Source organism: Nycticebus coucang, chromosome 3 (genome assembly GCF_027406575.1).
Source record: "Nycticebus coucang isolate mNycCou1 chromosome 3, mNycCou1.pri, whole genome shotgun sequence".
NCBI lineage: Eukaryota > Metazoa > Chordata > Mammalia > Primates > Lorisidae > Nycticebus > Nycticebus coucang.
This window is the reverse complement of record NC_069782.1, coordinates 564,947-586,488: the sequence shown is the minus strand read 5'-3', so window position 1 is coordinate 586,488 and position 21,542 is coordinate 564,947. Positions and strand designations below refer to the sequence as shown.

At 51.5% G+C, this 21,542-nt stretch overlaps 1 protein-coding gene across 1 annotated transcript; it reads left to right on the top strand.

The window, feature by feature from the left end:
- The first annotated feature begins 3,790 nt into the window (after positions 1–3,790).
- On the top strand, positions 3,791–21,464 carry SELENOO (selenoprotein O). The gene is made up of 9 exons (XM_053584759.1): positions 3,791–4,405; positions 10,236–10,439; positions 11,651–11,831; positions 13,430–13,560; positions 14,581–14,861; positions 19,660–19,810; positions 20,493–20,678; positions 20,780–20,936; positions 21,017–21,464. Exons 1-9 carry the CDS (start codon positions 3,828–3,830, stop codon positions 21,173–21,175), a joined length of 2,028 nt encoding a protein of 675 aa, XP_053440734.1. The 5' UTR covers positions 3,791–3,827; the 3' UTR covers positions 21,176–21,464.
- The last annotated feature ends 78 nt before the right edge of the window (positions 21,465–21,542 follow it).

Genomic DNA, 21,542 nt, shown 5'->3' with positions numbered 1-21,542 from the left:
CCCTCACCTCAGGTCTTAGCTCCACAACCATAGGTGGAGTTGCTGGGAACCCAAGCTCTTGGCTGGTGGGGCATTGTGAAGTAGGACCCCATCCAGTCTGTGCCTCCCTGCCCAGGAACGCCTTGGGGGCCCAGTCAGGTCATCAGCAGGACAGGCCTCCCTAGCCACTTGTCAGGAGGACACATGGGCTTGGGGAAGGCAAGGAGAGCCAGGGCAGCAGTTGTGGTCCACATCAGACCCATGGATAAGAGGTATCCAGGCAGTGGGACAAATGCAGAGTCAAAGCTCTGGCCAGGGCTGGGAAGGGCAGGGCAGAAGCCATCCAGGGGACCAAGGCACTGCCACTTGGAAGAGGGGACAGGTGTGTCCTGAGATGAACAGTGGCAGCTGGCTGCCAGCACAAGGCTAGCAAATTATTTGCTGGATCTTCAGAGGCCAACCTTGCCTGGCTCTGCATCCCTGACAGAGGACAACTAGACCTGGGCCCACAGTGGTGTGTGTACACCATACAGCCAGAGGGGGGCAGCACCTCTTTCCAGGTGAGCAGCCTGTCCAGGGACACCTCCCTGCAGTGTGGGGGAACCAGTGGCTGATGAGATATTTTATGCCCATCAGTTTGGCTAAAACAAAAGAGGCCCTAATGTTTGTGGTTGGCAAGAGGAAAGCCTGGCCCTGTGGGTGGCACCTTGGACGCTGTGACTTCCTTCCTGAGGTTCTCTCCACACACACCTGGCCACAGAGGTGTTTGCTGAGTGCTGTTTGGTTGGTTTTTTTAGACACAGAGTTTCACTTTGTCACCTTGGGTAAAGTGCCTTGGCATCATGTCACCTCAACCTCAAACCCTGGGCTCAAGCGATCCTCTTGCCTCAGCCTCCCAAATAGCTGGGACTACAGGCACCCGCCACAACGCCCAGTTAGTTTTTCCATTTTTAGTAGAGACAGGGTCTCGCTGTTGCTGATCTCAAACACCTGAGCTCAGGTGATCCATCTGCCTTGGCCTTCCAGAGTGCTAGGATTACAGGCATGAGCCTCAACAATGAGCACTGTTCTTAATGGAGGGGTTTGGGAGACCTAGATGTCCACCCCTATGGGAATGAGCAGAGAAGTCAGGGTACAGCTGTTTTCACAAATAAGAAAGGACTCTGAAGACTAGCAGGGAAGCTGCCCAGGATGAGGGTAAGAGAGCAGCACAGCTGGCCTGGGCCGTACCATAGGTCTTTATCCCATCCTTGAAAGTTTGAATTTCTGTTATAATGCATGCTTGTACTGTATTGATAAGCAAAAAAAAAAAAAGAAAGAAAAACTATGCATTTTTCAAATTAAAAAGTGCTTAGGGGAGTGAGGATGTCCTCTCAGAAGGGAGAAGGAAGGGCAGGCTTATGTGGATGGGATAAGGCAGTGACTACCTCTGTCCATGCCGGGTTCTGTGTTACATGCATAAGGACAGTGGCTGGACAGTGATTCAGAGTTGAGACTGGGGCAGGGAGAAGCCCCTGGACTTTGAGAGGTGCTGGCGGAAGTACAAGCAGGGCTTCAAACTTGGAAGGTAGGAGGTAGTGCTGGCCACAGGGCATAGGGCTTTACCTTTGAGCCCTTCAGGAACATGGAGGTGGGATGTGGGAGGGGCAGGGTATCTAGAACAGATCAAACAAAAATGGAGGTGCAGCCAGAGGATGGGTGCAGGCCTGAGCCCAGTGCCCACTCCTACAGATGACCACTGGCTGAGGCTGCAGCACATCTCAGACCTGACCTGCAGCTGGACCTGCAGACAAAACTGAGCATAGACTTGAGGGACTTGAACAACCTCACATCCATGTTGACAAGGAGGCCCAGTTTTACTGGCTGACCCTGGGTCTGTACTCAAGAGAATGCTGGTGAGTTCCTGGGAGGGCAGGGGCTCTCCTTTCCTAAGATGCTGTAATAGGATGTGAGGGGGGGTGCTTAAAGGAGGCAAGAAGGGGGAGAGGATGTTGGGATCTGAGACCCCTGACTTTCTTAGCCTTCACTCTGGGAAAGTCTGTTGCTCCCCAAGAACCTGCCCTGGGTGTCCCAGATGCTGAGGCAGTTTCTATCTGAGGAGCCATAGGGGCATTGGTGGCGTGAGGGGCTGCTGAGCCCACCACCCACACTGTGTGAGGGATGCATTCCAGGGCTTGGGCCACAGTGACAGCCAGGAAGGCAGTCACTTAAACGTGTGGCTGCACACTCTGCATGGATGCAGCCCACATCTTCACCTGCTGCAGCTTTGATCACTCAGGCATGGGCTGGTGGTACAGCAACTGTGGCCAGGCTGACCTCAATGGGCCATGGGCAGGACATGCAGGGGGTCCCCCCTCTGACCAACTCTGGACCATGGGCAGTGGCGAACAGGCCCTGCAAGCTGGCAGGCTGCGCATTCATAGGACTCAGACCCAGGAGGCCTAGGTGCCATGCTGGGATGGAGCAGGTAAAGCCTTGCTCATTAAATGCTCATGCCCTACCAGCATATTGTACCCCATAATTGCAGTAATGTACACAGCTATGATTTAATTAAAAAAAAATAAAAACAAAAAAACAAAATCATAGTTTTAAAATGCAAAAAAAAAAAAAAGTGCTCATGCCTTAATATCGGCCCTTGCTTCCTTCTGTGTCAGAATAGGGAAGGGACTGGACTACTCAGCCCAGCCTCTTGTACTGTACTGAGGCTACCAACAGCACTCTGGAGGGCTTCTCAGAGGAGTCCATGTAGGAGCTCAATGGTGAGACTAGAGGCAGTCAGCAGAGCTAAGGGAAGCTGCTGCTTTTCCATACTGACCTTCTGGAACCTTTATCACCCACCATCTGTCCCCTCAGGCCCTTATAACCCATTCCCACCAGATTCCAGAGTGTGGATGGGATTGAGGAAAAGGTAATGCTGGGCTCTGGCCAGATCTCCATGGCAGTATCTTACAAAGCAAGATACTGGGAACCAATGGGTGGATCCACCAGCAGGCCAGGTGGGGAAGGCTCAGAGGCTCAGAGAGGATGGGCCTCAGGATGCTCCTTAAAAGGAAGGACTCTGCCCACTGCAGGAGAGGGCCCCAGAGAGATTTGCAAAGCAAGGAAAAATCCAAGGTGGCAGGAGGCACCCACAAGGGACAGGGGAACTGGTGCACACACGCAGTCATGCTCCAGGTAGGCCTTACCCAGGTAGGCACCTGACCAAAGCCTGTCCACACTCAGCTTTGGCCTCCCCCTGGTGCTCCTTCTGGTGCAGAATGGTCCCCATACATAGTCCCCAGGTGGCCAGCTCCTCCTCGGTAACCACTGGTCCCAGGAAAGCTGTCAAGTGTGGGTCAACAGTGGCCTGCACAAAAGCTGGCCTCTGTCTCTCCTTTCCCGGTGGATGGCCGGCCAAGAAATCCGCGGCGGACCCTCAACGCAGCAGGGGATAGGGCTGGCCTTGGCTTCACCCGGAGTTAGGAGAGGTGGCCTTTTGGGGACTTCCTACTTAGAGCAATCCGGACCGTCACGTGTCGCCTGGGTCAGACCTCCAGGGCCCGTTACGAAGTCATTCTGAGGTGTCCCTCTAGCGGTCACCCCAGCCCCCCCCTCCCGCTCCCCTCCAGCTCTCTCTGCTGTCCCGCGGACTTGTGCGCGGAGGACGTTCCCTGAGCAGGACTCACTCACGCAGGCGCCACCGCTCACCGCGCGAGCCTCCGGGCGGGCTGGATACCGGGCTGACGGACGGGCGCGGCAGCCAATCGAAGCAAGAACTTGGGGGGGGCGCGGCTCACGCAGGCGCAGCAGGGACGATTGCCCCCAGGAGATGGGGCGGGGCGGAGCTTCCGGAACGAGTGGCACCGCGAATGGCCGCGCATGGGGCTCCGCTCCGGGCTTCGCTCGCCGCCGCTCGCGCCTCGTCGCTGCCTCTAGGCCTCCGCCGTCCGTCGTGCGCGCCCTGCTCGACCTCGGCCGCGGCCCGCGGTGACGCCATGGAGGCCGCTCCGCGCTGGCTGGCGGGTCTGCGCTTCGACAACCGCGCCCTGCGCGCGCTGCCGGTAGAGGCGCCGCCGCCGGGCCCTGAGGACGCCGCGTCCGCCCCGCGGCCCGTGCCGGGGGCCTGCTTCAGCCGCGTGCGGCCCGCCCCGCTGCGGGAGCCGCGCCTCGTGGCGCTGTCGGAGCCAGCGCTGGCGCTGCTGGGCCTGGGTGCACCGCCGGCCGTCGCCGCCCGCGAGGCGGAGGCCGAGGCCGCGCTCTTTTTCAGCGGCAACGCGCTGCTGCCGGGCGCCGAGCCGGCCGCACACTGCTACTGCGGACACCAGTTCGGCCAGTTCGCCGGGCAGCTGGGCGACGGCGCTGCCATGTACCTGGGCGAGGTGTGCACGGCTGCCGGCGAGCGCTGGGAGCTGCAGCTCAAGGGCGCGGGCCCCACGCCCTTCTCCAGGTGGGCCCTTCCACAGATGACCCTTCCTTGGGTGGGCTGCGAGGGGGCGTGCTTGGGCTCTTCCCTAACTTGGAGGTTGGGGCCGGCGGGGGCAGGGCGAGAGGATGGAGGCCTGGGCTGGCCGGCCCACTGCGGGCGAGGGGGACGGTCCTGCTGCCTCTCCCAGAGGTGGAGCGTCTCATTCCACCTCTGCGAGCACGGGACTGACAGCTGCCCATGCTCCGTGCTCATAAACACGCCAAGGATTCTCAAGTCACTTGGAGGAGTAATAGACAGTTGTGTTTACCGATGTTTGCTGGGTCTGCTGGCCTAGGGATGGACCAATGTTGAAAGGGGCGATGGTGGCCTGTTTTCCAGGCCACGCCACAGGCAGCCAGAGCCTCTGAGTACTAGCTTGTCAGTCCGGGCCCCTCTGCAGGCCTTGCCGGTATGTCCTTCACAGAGGCCTGTTCAGGTGATGGAGGCAGTGGGTCTTCAGACTCCCACCCCATGCATACTCTTAGGGTCTGGCCCTGGAAGTCAGGTGGGCAATGTTTAGATTCCTGGGTTCAGGCAGGGGCACTCAGGTGGTCCATATCAGGGCCTAGGTCCAGCCCTGGACAGCCAGGCCCAGGGGGTAGCTCATCCAACATGCTGTCCTGCCTTCTGTATACACACAGCACTTAGTTCTATTTTGCTCTTTTCCACTAGATAGTTCATATACTAATTCATGTTCTTCAAATGAATGACGTAAAAGTACATGTAAGTTGGCATTTTACTTTCTAAATCCATTTCTCCTCTGGTGGGCTCTCATCCCTCTCCGTTCAATATCCCCTCTGCCAACCTACATCGCCCAAGCAAGATGGTGAGAATAACTGGTTCTTCCTCATCCCCAAGTCTCCAAACATTTCAACTGTGTCTGAAAAGTTTACTGAGTGCTGCCTGCCCCCCACCCCAGTAACCCACGTAGAGTTATCTGCACCAGGGGCCAGACAAGAGCCTCTGAGCCTTGGGATGACGCGTAAATACTTCTCAGTCTTGGCCTGCTTATTCCGTGAGCTTCTATCATTTTAATGCTTTTCATGTTTCATTTTGATGATAATTTAAGTTATAAAGACAAACCTTTTTGTAAGAGTAATCTGTTGTTGGAAGATACTTTTTTATATTTGAAGACTTGAATTTTGAGTCAGTGCCTCCAGACCTGCGGGCTGCGAGAATATTTTTTCCTGTATTTTTTTTCTTCTCAATAATTTTCTTTTCATTTCAGACAAATATGATTTATTCAGTGTTTTTTTTTTTTTGTTTGTTTGTTTTGTTTTGTTGTTTTGCAGTTTTTGTTGTTTTTTTTGGCCGGGGCTGGGTTTGAGCCCACCACCTCTGGCATATGGAGCAGGTGCCCTACTCCGTTGAGCCACAGGCGCTGCCCTCAGACAAATATGAGGGTATATACGACTATGTTACAATCTTTCCATTTGTTAGGTAAGGTCCCTGTAGTAGTTGTGTCCCACACCTAGGAGATGTCATATATCCTTACATTGTGCCCATTAGGTTGGAACACACCAGTCCACTCCCATGCTTATATTTTCCTTTAAAAAGGGGGGGCAGGGGTCCAGGCACCATGGCTCACACTAGTAATTCCAGCACTTTGGGAGGCCTAGATATATGATAGTTTGAGGCCAGACTAGGCAACACATTGAGACCCCATCTCTACTAAAAACATTTATTTTTCAATTAGCTGGGCATGGTGGCACACACCTGTAGTCCCAGCTACTCAGGAGACTAAGCTGAAAGGATAACTTGAACCCAGGAGTTGGAGGGTGCAGGGAGCTATGATGATGCCAGTGCATTCCAGCCAGGGTTGGGTAACTGTGTTTCTCCCAAAACAAGAAAAAGAAAAAATCAATAGTGTCCTTTGATCCTTACTAAGTCCCTTCCTATAACCCTCTCCTACATGTCCCAGTGTCCCCTGGCCTCAACAGTTATGCAAGATTATGTCTGTAGTGGCTGTGAGAAGTAAAAGACTTACACACTGAGAACTACAAAACATTGCTGAAAGAAATTAAAGAGACATAAATAAGTGCAAACACATTCCACATTTATGGATTAGAAGACAATTTTGGGGGGAGACAGAGTCTCTGTTGCCCAGTCTGCAGTACAGTATCATAATACTGGGCTCAAGTGGTCCTCCCTCCTCAGCCTCTCAGGTCACTGAGATTACGGCATGTGTTCTTCCACTGCATCAGCTGGAAGGATTGATGTTAAAATGTCTATACTACCCAAAGCAAGCTACAGATTCAGTGTAATCCCCATAAAATCCCAGTGATGTTTTTTGCAAAAATAGAAAAACCCATCCTGATGTTCACATGGAATCTTAAGGGACCCTGAATAGCCAAAATAGTCTTGAAGAAGAACAAAACTGGAGAATTCACACTTCCCACTTTCAAAAGTTACAACAAAGCTACAGTAATCAAAACAATGTAGTACTGACAAAAAGACATGTAGACACCAATGGAATAAAATAGCCCAGGAGTAAGTCCTCGCTTGCACGGTCAGGTGAGGGAGTGGCAGTTACAGGTGTGTCCCAGCCCAGCACCCCCAGGTGGAGCCCCTGGGCAGCAGGTCACCCTGCCTAGGTCTCCTCCTGTGTGTGTTGTCTTCCCACTTGCTTTTTTGCTCTTTGGAGAGAGAGGTTTCTCAATTGTTGCAGCTGCCTTCTTGCCCATGAGGATGAGGGATACTCCTGCACCCCAGCTTACACCTGGCTACAGCATGCAGCTCCAGACTCATTGGGATACTGGACAGGGGCCTTGGAGGGTGGCATGTCCAGACCTGACATCTGACAAGGGGGTGCTGAGGATGTAGCCCACTCAGGCTAACCGCCACCATCACCTTCCTTTTTTATATTCTGCTTTTTTTTCCCCTGTCAATAAGAAATATGCTTTTTTATTTATTTTTTTTTTTTTGAGACAAAGTCTCAACTATGTCGCCCTTGGTAGAGTGCTGTAGCATCACAGCTCACAGCAACCTCAAACTCTTGGGCTTAAGTGATTCTCTTGCCTCAGCCTCCCAAGTAGCTGGGACTACAGGCGCCCACCACGACGCCCAGCCTTTTTTTTTTTTTTTTTTTTTTTGGTTGTAGTTGTTTTTAGTAGGCCTGGCCCGGGTTCAAACCCTCCAGCCTGGTATATGTGGCTGGCATCCTAGCCACTGAGCTATGAGTGCCAAACATTCTTTTTCTTGTTCTTTTTTTTTTTTTCTGAGACAGAACCTCATTCCATCCCCTTGGGTTAAGTACCGTGGCATCAGCCTAGCTCACAGAAACCTCAGACTCCTGGGCTTAAGCCATCTTCCTCCCACAGCCTCCTCAGCTGGAACTACAGGAACTCGATACAACATTCAGCTTGTTTTTTTCTATTTTTAGCAGAGACAGAGTCTCGCTTTTGCTCAGGCTGGTCTCAAACTCCTAAGCTCAAATGATCTACCTGCCTCACCCCCCAAGAGTGCTGGGATTACAGGCGTGAGCCACCGCACCTGGCCAAAATAATCTTTTTTTTTTTTTATTGTTAAATCATACCTATGTACATTAGTGCAATCAAGGGGTACAATGTGCTGGTTTCATATATAATCTGAAATAATCTCATCAAACTGTTCAACGTAGCCTTCATGGCCCAAAATAATCTTTTAAAAATAAAATCCAGGTCTATAAAACCAGTGTATGGTGCCCCATGATCCCATTAATGTACACAGCTATGATTTAATAAAAATAAATCCAAATGTTGGCGTTGTCCAGAAAAAATTTACACGTTTGTTGATATCATTCTAAAGATGAACTGCCAAAAGTTGTCCACTGAAACATTTTGACGTCCATTCCTTCTCTGCATTCCCATGGTTATATTAAAAATTCACATACAGGGCAGCGCCTGTGGCTCAGTGAGTAGGGCGCCGGCCCCATATACTGAGGGTGGCGGGTTCGACCTCGACCCCGGCCCCAGCCAAACTGCAACAACAAAAAAAATAGCCGGGCATTGTGGTGGGCACCTGTAGTCTCAGCTACTCTGGAGGCTGAGGCAAGAGAATCGCCTAAGCTCAAGAGCTGGAGCTCGCTGTGAGCTACGATGCCACAGCGCTCTACTGAGGGTGACAAAGTGAGACTCTGTCTCTAAAAAATAAATAAAAATTCACATACAAATGAAATGGGAAAACAGCTAATCCCCAATTTCTGTCCCGTTTGGGATGACCAGTGCATAGGTTGGTGTCTTCAGAAAGGCCAACCAGAGAGGCTGCCTTTGCCTCCTGCAAAGCCATGAGCAGCTATACCCATCTGTTTTTAAGTCTGCACACAGCAGACTTCTCTGACAGTGCCTAATTTCACGAAGTGCCACAGGACCAGGCCTGCAGCAATGGTTTCCTCACCCCTGGGCTGTCTGTGTGTGTGCACGCGCACTCTTTCAGTGGCTTTTGGTACCAGTTGCTTCTCAAGTGCCTTAACCATGGGTGGTTTGTACCATCTGTGTCATGAAGACTGGTTGAGAAATGTCCTTACTCCCTGCTCCTGTGGGAGCTAGCAGGGTGGGCTGGCACTGGTATCAGTGAGCGATGGCAGCTAAGTGGTAGCTGGGAACACCTGCTTCTGAAAAAAATAACAGAAGATCAGTATGAACAAAAAGTTCAAGCCTATAGCTCAGCGGCTAGGGCACCAGCCACATACACCAGAGTTGACAGGGTCGAACCCAGCCCAGGCCTGCCAAACAGCAATGACAACTATAACCAAAAAAATAGCCAGGCGCCTATAGTCCCCAGTTACTTAGGAGGCTAAGGCAAGAGAATCGCTTAAGCCCAAGGGTTTGAGGTTGCTGTGAGCTGGATGCCACGGCACTCTACCGAGGGAAACATAATGAGATTCTATCTCCAAAAAAAAAAAGTTCAAGCCCTGCATGACTATCCAAGTAAAGTGTAATTCCCCTGCCCTGGCCTGCTCTTCATGGAAGCGGAGTCTGTGGTGCAGCCTTCCCAAACCTCTCTGCTGCGGGGTGCCTGGCACCTGTTCCTCGCAGACACTAGGATCCTGTGTGTCCTGCACCTGCTGCTCTTGCGCTCACTCAGCACTTGGGACCTCTGCAGTGCCCTTGCTCTGAAGAGCACTTGCTTTCATGTCTGCTTCTCAGGGATTGTTCCCAGTATTTTCTCAACTACAAATGATGCTGGTGTACATGTGTATTGTCATAATTTTGTAAAATAGTATAGTAAATTCATAAAAACAGAACTTGGGTCTGAGGATGTTCTTGGAGCCAGCTGGGTCTTAGGCGGCCTCATGCCCCCTGGGGCAGCCTTGCTTCTCTCAGCGGTAACTTGGTCCCTAAGCACTGCCAACTGGCACTCGTTAGTGTGGCTTCCAGGCCTGGGCGACACTGGGGGCTTACAGCTGGTTTGTGTTTGCAGTGATGTTAGTGTTCTTTCTTTTTTTTTTTTTTTTTTATTGAGACAGAGTCTCAAGCTGTCACCCTGGGTGGAATGCCATGGCATCACAGCTCACAGCAACCTCAAACTCTTGGGCGTAAATGATTCTCTTGCCTCAGCCGCCCAAGGAGCTGAGACTACAGGCGCCCGCCACAACATCTGGCTATTTTTTGTTGTGTTTGTTTAGCTGGCCCGGGCCGGGTTCAAGCCCGCCACCTTCGGTGAATGTGGCTGGCGCTGGAACCACTGTGCTACGGGTGCCAAGCCAATGTTAGTGTTTTCTAAAGAAGCTGCGTAGGTGCTTTTTCCTCACCATTTTCATATGCAGCCCTGAATCTCAATGTGGAGCAAAACTTCCCCAAACTGCACAGTGAGCTCTGGTGTTTGATTTCAGGCAGGCGGACGGCCGCAAGGTCCTGCGGTCCAGCATCCGAGAGTTCCTATGCAGCGAGGCCATGTTCCACCTGGGCATCCCCACCACGCGGGCGGGGGCCTGCGTCACATCTGAGTCCACAGTGGTGCGCGATGTGTTCTATGATGGTAATCCCAAATATGAAAAATGCACAGTTGTGTTGCGTATAGCTTCTACTTTCTTAAGGTAATACCGGGGTCCTTCAGGGCTATGTGCACTTGTTTACAGAGTTGTAGGAGATTTGCAGCACACAGCCAGAATGTCAAGTAGAAGCAATAAACGAAGGTGACAGCCCTGGCCTGCCCCTAGAGCAGTCTCAGGACTAGACCATCCATGAAGTAGACACTTCCTGCCCACTGGGAGGGATTTACAGTGCAAAAGACACGTGGCATTTTCTGGGTCAGGACCCTGCCCTGTATATGGACAGTTGTGTTAAGCCCTCCCACAACTCCTGTCCAGGACCTTGCCTCCGCCAGAGGGGCAGGAGACGCAGAGACCTAGGGGACCAGAGGGGCTGAGCATGAGGGCCTGGGAAGGCATGTGCATGGTTCCACTGTCTGGGAGTTTACAAGGACCTGTTCACACCTGACCAAGGAAATGGCCTCATTCAGCACCACTGTAGACAGGCAGGCCTTACACGAGTGGCGTGCTCCAACATGCGGCCATCTGGTTTGGCCTCCTGTTGGTCTTTGATGTCACCTTGATGCCTTTTCAGTCCTAATTATCTAACCCAGTTGCCCAGATGTCCTCGTAGATCTCCGATCGGCCAGCGCCACCAGCCACCCATGCATGAGGCTGACTGTTGGTTTCTGGTTTTTCCCGTCTTCTTGGGGGAGGAGAGGGAGCCAGGGCAGGGGTCTGCCTTACCCAAGAAGACCCTACTCCTCAGCAGCACTGTGGACATTTTGTGTTGAGGGTAGGGAGAGCATTCCCAGCCCCTGCCCGCTAGTTGCCAGTAGTAACCACAGTTGTGACAATGAAAAATGCCCAGGCACTGGCTAAAGTCCCCTGGTTGAGAGTGCCACTGACCACTCCCAACATGGTGTCCCTTGCAGTTGGCCCTGGCCACAGGCTGCATCCCTTGGCATGAAAGGGCACACAACCCTCTTTGCTGAGTCAGGACGTGGGTGGAGACGGCCTCCCCACATGTGCCCCAGATTGCTGGGACCAGGGTTCCATCAGTGGCTGTTGGTTGACAAACAGTGAGATATGTCTGTGTGTGTGTCACATAAAACCAAGGCACAGTCTGACTGCTGCTGCTTCTGTTTTGATCAAGGTTCTCTCCCCCCCGATGGAAAGCTATAGGCCACAAGATCAGTAGCCAGAACTTTCTCTGTTATTCCCACAAGGGGCTGGGGATGTGTTTGACCTGTTGAAAACTCAAGTCTTCCCTTCAGGTTTGGGTCCTTTGAGATTTTTAAGCCCACAGACGAGCACACAGGGCGCACCGGCCCCAGCGTGGGGAGGAATGACATCCGGGTGCAGATGCTGGACTATGCAGTCAGCTCTTTCTACCCTGACATCCAAGCTGCCCACGCCAGTGACAGTGTGCAAAGGAACGCAGCCTTCTTCCGGGAGGTACGCAGGTGCCGATGCCCTTCCTGCTGCTAGAGACACAGTTATTTTGGGTGGTGGACAAAGGCTTTGCATCCCTGCCCTTCTCTGAGCCACGCCCCAGCCCCAAGCCCCATCCCCTCCCTCAGACTTGTGAGTGGGCTTCTCACAGACACTGTGCACAGAGTCCCTAATTCAGTGGCATCAATGGGCCCAGTGCACCTGCAAGGGCTCAGTGGCCCTCAGCTCATGAGAAAGCACTGGAGGGAAGGACTTGGCTTGGGAGGATGCCCTGTAGGGTGCTGGGCACACCAAGGTCAGGGCTCACAGTGACCTAACTGCGCACCCTGGAGCAGCCATCCTGGTGTTCTGATTTGGGGGAGATGCTGACTGCCCAGCTAAGGTCTGGGCCCCCCAGAGCTGTCAGATGTGGCCCCCATCCACAGACAGCACATGTCCACGCACAACTTGAACCTGGCTTCCACTTAGTCACAGGATGTCCAGTGTGCAGTGGGACCTTGGGCCTCGCCTGGACTGCTGGGGCCCACAGCCCTGGTGGGGATGGAGGGGAGGCTGAGGCCACCCATGGAGCAGCTCACAAGGCCATTTCACCAACTGGCTTGGCGTAGCAGTGGGTACCAAGCAGATGTCTGTGGGGCTTCGTGCTCTGTGTGGGCACCAGGAGGGCTGATAGGGCTCAGCCTCCTGCTCTGGTGCAGACATGAGGGATGGTCCAGGCTGGTCACTGCCCCCAAGCCTTGGTATTTCTGTCAGTGAAGTGAGATGACAGTACTGATTCCTGAGAGCATCCATGGCCTTCCAGGAGGAAGGTCTATGGAGGGTCCGTGCCTAGCAAGGGATGTGGTTTCTGGGTGGGCACTGGGCACAGGCCTTTGGTGCAGCCTGGCATCTTGGACTCCTGTTCACAAAGTCCTGCTGGTGCTGCGCTGTGTAGGAGCTGCTGTCTGGTTGGGGTCAAGTGAGCAGGGCTGGTGGCCAGACCCTGGTCAAGCACCACCAGAGGAAGATGGGAGAACAGCCTCCCAGGCACAGTGGCCTGAACCAAGAGCAAATTTTGCCCAGCAAACTTATCTTGGTAATTATCTTGTTTCTATGGGATCTTCCTACTGGGCTTGAGTCTTCAGATTGTGATTCTTCTGGTTTGGGTAAAAGCCAAGTTTGAGAGCAAATGAAAAAATAGCTGGTGCCAGGCACGGTGGCTCACGCCTGTAATCCTAGCTCTCCGGGAGGCTGAGATAGGTGGATCACCTGAGTTCACAGGTTCGAAACCAGCCTGAGTAAGAGCAAGACCTCATCTCCAAAAATAGCTGGGCGTTGTGGTGGGTGCCTGTAGTCCCAGCTACTCAAGAGGCTGAGGTAGGAGAATCACTTGAGCCCAGGAGTTTGAGGTTGCTGTGAGCTATAACACCATGGCACTCTACCGAAGGCAACAAAGTGAGACTCTATCTCAAAAAAAAAAAAGAAAGAAAAAGTAGCTGGTATAAGTGGAGTGAGAATCCACACATTCCAGGACAGGGCCCAGCCCCACCCTAAAGTCCCTGGAGAGTGAAAACCTCTCTAAGAAACCAGGGTGGGAGTGACTGACACCGGCCCTGCCCCAGGTGACACGGCGCACGGCTCGCATGGTGGCCGAGTGGCAGTGTGTCGGCTTCTGCCATGGCGTGCTCAACACTGACAACATGAGCATCGTGGGGCTCACTCTCGACTATGGGCCCTTCGGCTTCCTGGACAGGTGAGTGGCCTGGGCCTGCCTGGGAACTGGGCCTTGGTAGGTGATAGGAGGAATATGAGTATGGCTGCTCCCGTGACATTTTGTTCCATGTTTAGTTGTCGGCAATGCCTGATCAGACATTCCTATAAGTAGAAATCCCCTGAAAGATTTTGAGCACGGAAGTGTGCTCTGTCTTCAGCTTTTTTAAAAGGGCCCCTCTGATGCTGGGTTGAAAATGGAATGAAAGGCTTCCGGGCGGTAGACGCCTGAGACTTGCTGACATTATTGTCAGTGAAGTTGACACACACAGCTCCCCACTGCTGAACTTAACTGAGTGCTAAAAATAATTTTAAGAGAAATGAAAAGAAAATAGATTGAGGGCGGCACCTGTGGCCCAAAGGAGTAGGGCGCTGGCCCCATATGCCAGAGGTGGTGGGTTCAAACCCAGCCCCAGCCAAAAATAGCAAAAAAAAAAAAAAAATTGAGGCCACGCGCAGTGGCTCATGCCTGTAATCTGAGCACTCCAGGAGGCTGAGGCTGAAGGATCGATTCCTGAGCTCAAGAATTTGAGATCAGCCTGGACAAGAGGGAGACCTTGTCTCTACTAAAAACAGAAAAACTAGCCAGGTATCGTGGCAGGGGCCTGTAGTCCCAGCTATTCCAGAGGCTAAGGCAGGCGGATCCCTTGAGCCTAGCAGTTTGAGGTTGCTGTGATCCATGTGACAAAGCCACTGTACTCTGTCCTGGGGGCAATAGAGTGAGACTGTATCAAAAAACAAAAAAAGAATTGAAAAGATGCGATCTGGAGCCGACAATAAGCCAGAAGCCAGAGCAGCAGAGTGACTTCCCCTGTGCTCAGGCAGCGCTGGTAGTTGACTATAGGAAAGAGAGTTGAGAGCAACCCCAGGGTCCCCCCTGGACAGGCCAGAAGAGGGTGGGCCCATGGGCACTGCCTTTAGCATTCACTCCCAAGGGACTGCATTGTCCCTTCAGCATGTCCCCTCAGGGGATAGAGCCGAAGCTTTGTCACCCATGTGGCAGGTATGACCCCGACCACGTGTGCAATGCCTCCGACACTGCTGGGCGCTACGCATACAGCAAGCAGCCTGCAGTATGCAAGTGGAACTTGCAGAAGCTGGCCGAGGCCCTGGAGCCTGAGCTGCCCCTGGAGCTGGGCGAGGCCATTGTGGCTGAGGAGTACGACGCTGAGTTCCAGAGGCACTACCTGCAAAAGATGCGCCGGAAGCTGGGCCTCGTGGGGGTGGAGCAGGAGGAAGATGTGGTGCTGGTGGCCCAGCTCCTGGAGACGATGCACCTGACTGGTGAGAGACCAAGGCACACGCTGCAGCAGGGCCTGGTGCTTTGTCTCAGTTAAATGTGTGCAGCTCAGTGGCCTCAGCATGCCCATGTCGCTGTGTAGCCATCACCATGTTCACCTCCAAGGCTTTTCATCTTCCCAGACTGAAGCTCTGTCCCTGTGAAACACTAATCCTCCCCAGCCCCTGGCATCCCCATTCTGTTCTATGAATGGGACTTCCTCTGGCCCCCGTGACTGAAACACTGTAGTATTTGCCCTTCCGTGACTGGCTTCTTTCACTTAGTGTAATGTCCTCAACATTCATCCACGTACGATGTGTACGTGTTGTAAGGCAGGTGTCCTGTTGTGTGGATCCACTACACATGGCTTATCCATAATCTATTGATGTGCACTTCCACGGTTTCCATCTTTTGACTATTATGTGCAGTGTTATGAAAATGAGTAAAAATATCTGAGTATCTGCTTTCAGTTCGTTTAGGTACAGTTAGTGGGATTGCTGCTCTGCCCAGAACTTGTGGCTGGGTGTTGGATACAAGTGTCCAGAGTGGGCACCTTGTTGTGTTCCCGATCTCAGAGGAGAAGTGCTCAGTGTTTCATCCCTGAGGATGTTGTCAGCTGTGGGCTTTCTATACACAGCTTTTAGCAGGTTGAATGTTCTGTTTTTGCCATGGAAGGGTGGCCAGGATTTTTCCAAGTCCCCTTTACCCTTGCATTCCTGTCCCCTTGTACCCTGGGGATAATTCCTACTTGGTTGTCATTTTAGACCTCTTAGCATGCTGAGTTTTGCTAGTGTCTTGTGGGCTTTTGCATCTATATTCATAAGGGATATTAGCCTGTGGTTTTCTTTTCTTATAGTGTCTGTTTGGAGTTGAAATTAAAGCAATGCAGTCCTCACAGAATGTTAGGAAGTGCTCCTCTTCTAATTTTTCCAAAAAGTTTGAGGACTGGTAGTAGTTCTTTAAATGTTTGGTAGAATTCACCAATGAAGCTATCTGGTCCTGGCCTTTTTATGAAGTTTTTTCTGTTTTTTTGTTTTTATATATATATATATATATATATTTGGGTTTTTTGTATATATATATATTTTTTTTTTTTTTTTTGAAACAGAGTTTCGCTCTGTCATCCTGAGTAGACTGCCATGGCGTCAACCTAGCTCACATCAACCTGAGACTCCTGGGCTCAAGTGATGCTCCTGCCTTAGCCTCCCAAGTAGCTGGGACTACAGCTGCATCTGCATCTGCCACAATGCCCTGCTAATTTTTGTGAAGTTTTTGATTACTGATCAGTCTTTATTCATTTTATTTAGATTTAGGTCTGTTTAGATTTTCTGTTTCTTCTTGAGATACTTTTGATAATTTGTGTGTTTCTAGGAATTTGTCCATGTCATCTAGTTTATCAAATTTTGGCATGTAATTGTTCGTGGTATTCTTAAAAAAAGAAAAGTGTCAAGTGGCATGGCTTACACCTGTAATCCTAACACCTTAGGAAATTGAGGTGGGAGGACTGCTTGAGGCCAGGAATTCAAGACCAATCTGGGCAACATAGCCAGACCCCATCACAACAAAAAAATTTTTTTAAGTAGCTAGGCATGGTGGTGGGCACCTGTACTCCCAGCTACTTGGGAGGCTGGAGTGGGAGGATTGCTTCATTCCAGGAATGAGGTTGCTATGAGTTTAAGTCAGCTATGATGATGGTACCACACTGCACTCCAGCCTAGTTGACAAAGCCAAGACCCTATCTCTAAAAAGAAGGAGGTGCTGGGTGTGGTGGCTCATGCCTGTAACCCTAACACCCTGGGAGGCCGAGGCTGGTGGATAGCTTGAGCTCATGAGTTCAAGACCAGCCTGAACAAAAGCAAGACCCTGTCTATGCTAAAAATAGAAAAACTGAGGCAAGAGGCTTGCTTGAGCCCGAGAGTTGGAGATTGCTGTGAGCTATGACACCACAGCACTCTATCCAGGGGGACAGCTTAAGACTTATTTATAAATAAATAAATAAATAAGGCAGAGGAGGAAGAAGTCAGTCATCTCAGTATTTATCTCCAAAGGTCAGGTGCAGTGGCTCACACCTGTAATCCTCATACTCTGGGAGGCCAGGGCAGGAGGATCCCTTGAGTTCAGGAATTCAAGACCAGCCTGAACAAGAGCGAGAGCCCTTCTCCACCAAAAATAGAAAAATGAGCTAACCGTTGGGGTGGGTGCCTATAGTCCCAGCTAGTTGGGAGGCTGAAGTGGGAGGATCTCTTGAGCCCAGAAGTTAGGAGCTACAGTGAGCTATGATTATACCTGGGCAATAGAATGAGACCCTGTCTCTGGGGGAAAAAAAATCTTAGTGTGGTAATAACACTTAGTATGAACCTACCCTCTTAAATTTTTAAATGTACAACAAACATGTTATTGTTGACTGTAGATATAGTGTTGTACAGCTGATCTCTAGAGCTTATTCGTCTTGAGACTTCATGCATGTTGGTTAATAAATCCCCCTTTCCCCTCCTCACAGCCCCAATAACCATCATTCCACACTTTGATTCTATGAACTTAACGACGTTAGATACTTCATGTGAGTCATGCAGTTACTTACCTTTCGTGGTATTCTCTCATATTCTATTATTTTCTCACTTCCATTTCTGACTTTAGTTGTGTCCTCACTTTTATCACTACAGCTAAAAATGCTTGTTGATCTTTTCAAAGAACCAACTCTTACTTGATTTTTCTCTTATTCATCTATCACCCTCGCAGCTTTATTATTTCCTTCTGCTAGCTTTGGTCTTACTTTGATGATTTCTTTTACCTCATTCCTTAGGTTCTTGATTTGAGGGGTTTTTTTTTGAAACAGAGTCTCCCTCTGTCATGCAGGCTGGAGTGCCATGGTGTCAGCCTTCCTCATAGCAACTCAAACTCATAGGCTCAAGCTACCCTCCCAGTTCAGTCTCCTAGTGGGCTGGGGCTACAGGTGTGAGCTACCGAGCTCAGCCTGAGATCTCCTTTTTAAATGTAGCCATTTACAACTATACTTTTCTTTTGTTTTGTTTTCATACATTTCTAGTAGTTTCTGAATTCACTTGCGATTTTTTGGGATCCATTGTTAAGAGTATATTTCATCTTTGCATTATTTGTAAATTTTCTAGTTTTCTTTCAACATTGTGGTTGGAAAAGATATCAGTCTTAAAGACTTGTTTTGTGGCTCAATCTGTAGCCAGTCCTGAAGATTGTCCTGAGTGCGTCTGGCAGTGGGTGCTGTCCAGCTGGTTGGCTCACAGAGCTGCTCAAGGGAGGGTCTGGTCTGTTCAAGGGTTAGTTTGTTTCTTTATTAGCCTCTATTAAAAGTAGCGCATTGTTTCCCCCTTGAATTCTGTGCATGTTTTTGTAGTTTGAGGCTCTGCTTTTTGGTGCATGTTTATAACGTTGACATCTTCATGAATTGACTTTTTCTTTTGGCTTTCTCCATGTTCTAAGAACTGACTGTTTAGCCATATATAATGCCACTCTTTGGCTTTATCTGATACAGAACAGCCACCTCAACTCTCCTTAGGTTACTGTTTCACTGGATTATTTTTTGAGTGAGGGTCTCACTCTGTCAACCTGGTTGGAGTGCAGTGGTATCATCCTAGCTCACTGCAGCCTCCACTTCCTGGACTCAAGCAGTCCTCCTCCCTCAGCCATAGGCACACACCACCACACTTGGCAGATTTTCCTTCCCATCTTTTGTAGAGATGGGATCTGCAGTGTTGCTCAGGCTGGTCTTGAACTCCTGTCCTCAAGCGATCATCCCACCTTGACTTCCCAAAGTGTTGTAATTACAGGCCTAAGCCACTGAGCCCAGCCAGGTATTTTTGTCATCTTTTCACTTTCAACCTATTTATATCTTTGAATGTAATGCAAGTCTGTTGTAAACAGCATGTGGTTGAATCGTGTCATTTTATCCATTTTGCCAATCTGCCCTTTGGTGAAGAGGTTACCAGTAATTACTTTAAAAGTAAATGGATTAAGTACTTTGTGCCATCTTGCTATTTCTGTCTCATACCTTTTTTGTCCTTCATTTTCTCCATTATTGCCAACTTTTTTTTTTTAGAGACAGTCTGATTTTGTCACCCTCGGTAGAGTGCTGTGGCATCACAGCTCACAGCAACCTCCAGCTCTTGGGCTCAGGCGATTCTCTTGCCTCAGCCTCCCGAGTAGCTGGGACTACAGGCCCCCGCCACAACACCCAGCTATTTTTTGTTGCAATTTGGCCTGGCCGGGTTTGAACCCACCACCCTCAGTATATGGGGCTGGCACCCTACTCACTGAGCCACAGGCGCTGCCCTATTGGAACTTTTATGTTTGGTTTTTTTCTTTTTACTGTTTTGATTCCCTCATTAGTTTCTTTTCGCATTTAATTTTTAGACACTATCTTGGAGTCGATGGCTACATGTGCCTATGTTTAAACAAGTCAGGTTGAGAACCTCACAGTATCTGTGATGTGTTGGCCTGGGCCAGGCATGTTACAACAGCTTCACCTTAGTACTCTGTAGCTCCCCAAGGAGGCAGTGGTGACTGCAATGACAGCGGGGTAGGTACCCTCCACAGTGGGTTTATCACAGGGAATTTGCAGGTCCACAGAGAACGGAGGTTGAACTACGTGCAGATGGGTGGAAGCCAAGGAGTGGGGACTTGATGGGGGCAGATGCCTAACACCTGCTGCTGAGCAGGTCTCAGCACATGTTGCCCAGAGGATATGGGTCAGTCTGGCAGTGGGACAGTGCTGTGGAGAGAACTGTGGGGCCCACAACAGCCCCCAGCCCTGAGCTGCCTGTGCTCTAGGTGCTGACTTCACCAATACCTTCTACTCACTGAGCTCCTTCCCGGCTGAGCGGGAGTCACCAGGCCTGGAGGAGTTCCTGGCTGTGCTCACCGCACAATGTGCCTCCCTGGAGGAGCTGAGACTTACCTTCCGACCCCAGATGGATCCCCGGTGGGTATCTGGGTCTTGCTTCCTTGGAATTTGTTTCCAGAAAGGGAGAGAATTTTCAGAATGTAGTTTGAGGGGAATGTGGAGACAGAGCTAGCTGGGTTCTTGGGGTTATGTCTGAGGACCCAGGTGGTCACTCCCTCCCAGAGAAAAGGGGCAATCCAATCCTATCTTGGCACTGGAGTGCATTTGGCACCAAGTAAACAAATAATGCTGACACAAGTGTGGGGGTGGTATGGCTCTGCTGCAGGTGGGCTTCAATCAGAACAGTCTCTGGCTTAACGGGGGAAGACCCTTAGGCTACCCTTTCCACACTGCCTCTCTACAGCAAGAGCTGCCCACAGGGTGGGGGATGATACAGCAAAGTGCTGGTTGTGGCAGCAGCTGCCTCTGGTCACACTTGGCAGCGGGGGTTGTGGGAACACCAGTCAGCAGGGAAGCCTTTGGGAAGAGTCCTAATAGCAGCAGGCACCCCACAGGCATCAAACCTTGGGGGTCAGTGAGGCTCCAGGAGGAAACGCATCCAGTTAGGACATAGGTGAAAACACCCAGCCATGGAGACATCGTCCCTGTCTTCCGTAGAACATTAGTGGGTGCACACCCGGGCTCACCAACAGGGCTCCAGGCTGGGGACAGGTCCTCCTAGCAGCCCCAAGACACACCTTGCACTGCCCACACCCCACAGGCAGGTCTCCATGATGCTTATGCTGGCGCAGTCAAACCCACAGCTGTTTGCACTCATGGGCACACGGGCAAACATCACGAGAGAGCTTGAGCGTGTGGAGCAGCAGGCTCGGCTGGAGCAGCTAAGCCCAGACGAGCTGCAGAGCCGCAACAGGGAACACTGGTCTGGCTGGCTTCAGCAGTACAGGTGAGCCCATGGCTGCCAGGGCACCATGCCTCGGTGGCTGCAGATGGCCCGGGGGTGGCATGTGCCACACCTGGGAAAGACCAGCCCAGATGTGATTCCAGAGCTCGGCTGGACAAGGACATGGAGTGTATTGGGGACATGGCCACCTGGCAGGCTGAGCACAAGCGTGTGATGCGTGCCAACAACCCCAAGTACGTGCTGAGAAACTACATTGCACAGACCGCCATCGAGGCTGCCGAGGGTGGAGACTTCTCAGAGGCAAGCATGCCTGCCAGCCCCCTGCTGTGTCCCCAGAAGGGAGGAGTGGCCTCAGACCCCTTATCTTTGATGTCCCTCAGGTACAGCGTGTGCTGAAGCTGCTGGAGACCCCTTATGACAACGAGGGGCAGGCAGCTGCAGAGCCCAAAGATGGCAACAGGGCAGCCAGCAGGAGACTCTCCTACAGCAGCAAGCCCCCACTCTGGGCGGCAGAACTGTGTGTGACATGATCTTCATAACTGCCTCGGGGGCTCCAGGCTCCTGGAGCCTCCGAGGCCCTCAAATGCTGCGGAGTCACGAGATGGCACCAGGCTACCCACCTTGCCCATCTCTCTGTGACGGCAGAGTCGCCCAGTCAGGACCTGACCCGTCTCTGTCTGACATCAGCTCAACAGCATGGCCCAGTGAGCTCCCTGTGAGGAGAGCTCAGCCTTGTGTGGGGAAAGGCAGGGCCGGTCTCACCAACCAAATGGCTCCTCCAGCCCCACCATGTGTATCTCCCAGGTCCCTAAATAAACCACCAGCTTCCTCAAATTTGCCTCCATTTGGTCATTCCTCCCCCTGCCCTACGCCCAGCCCAAGACAGAGTAGAGGCGATGGTAGGCT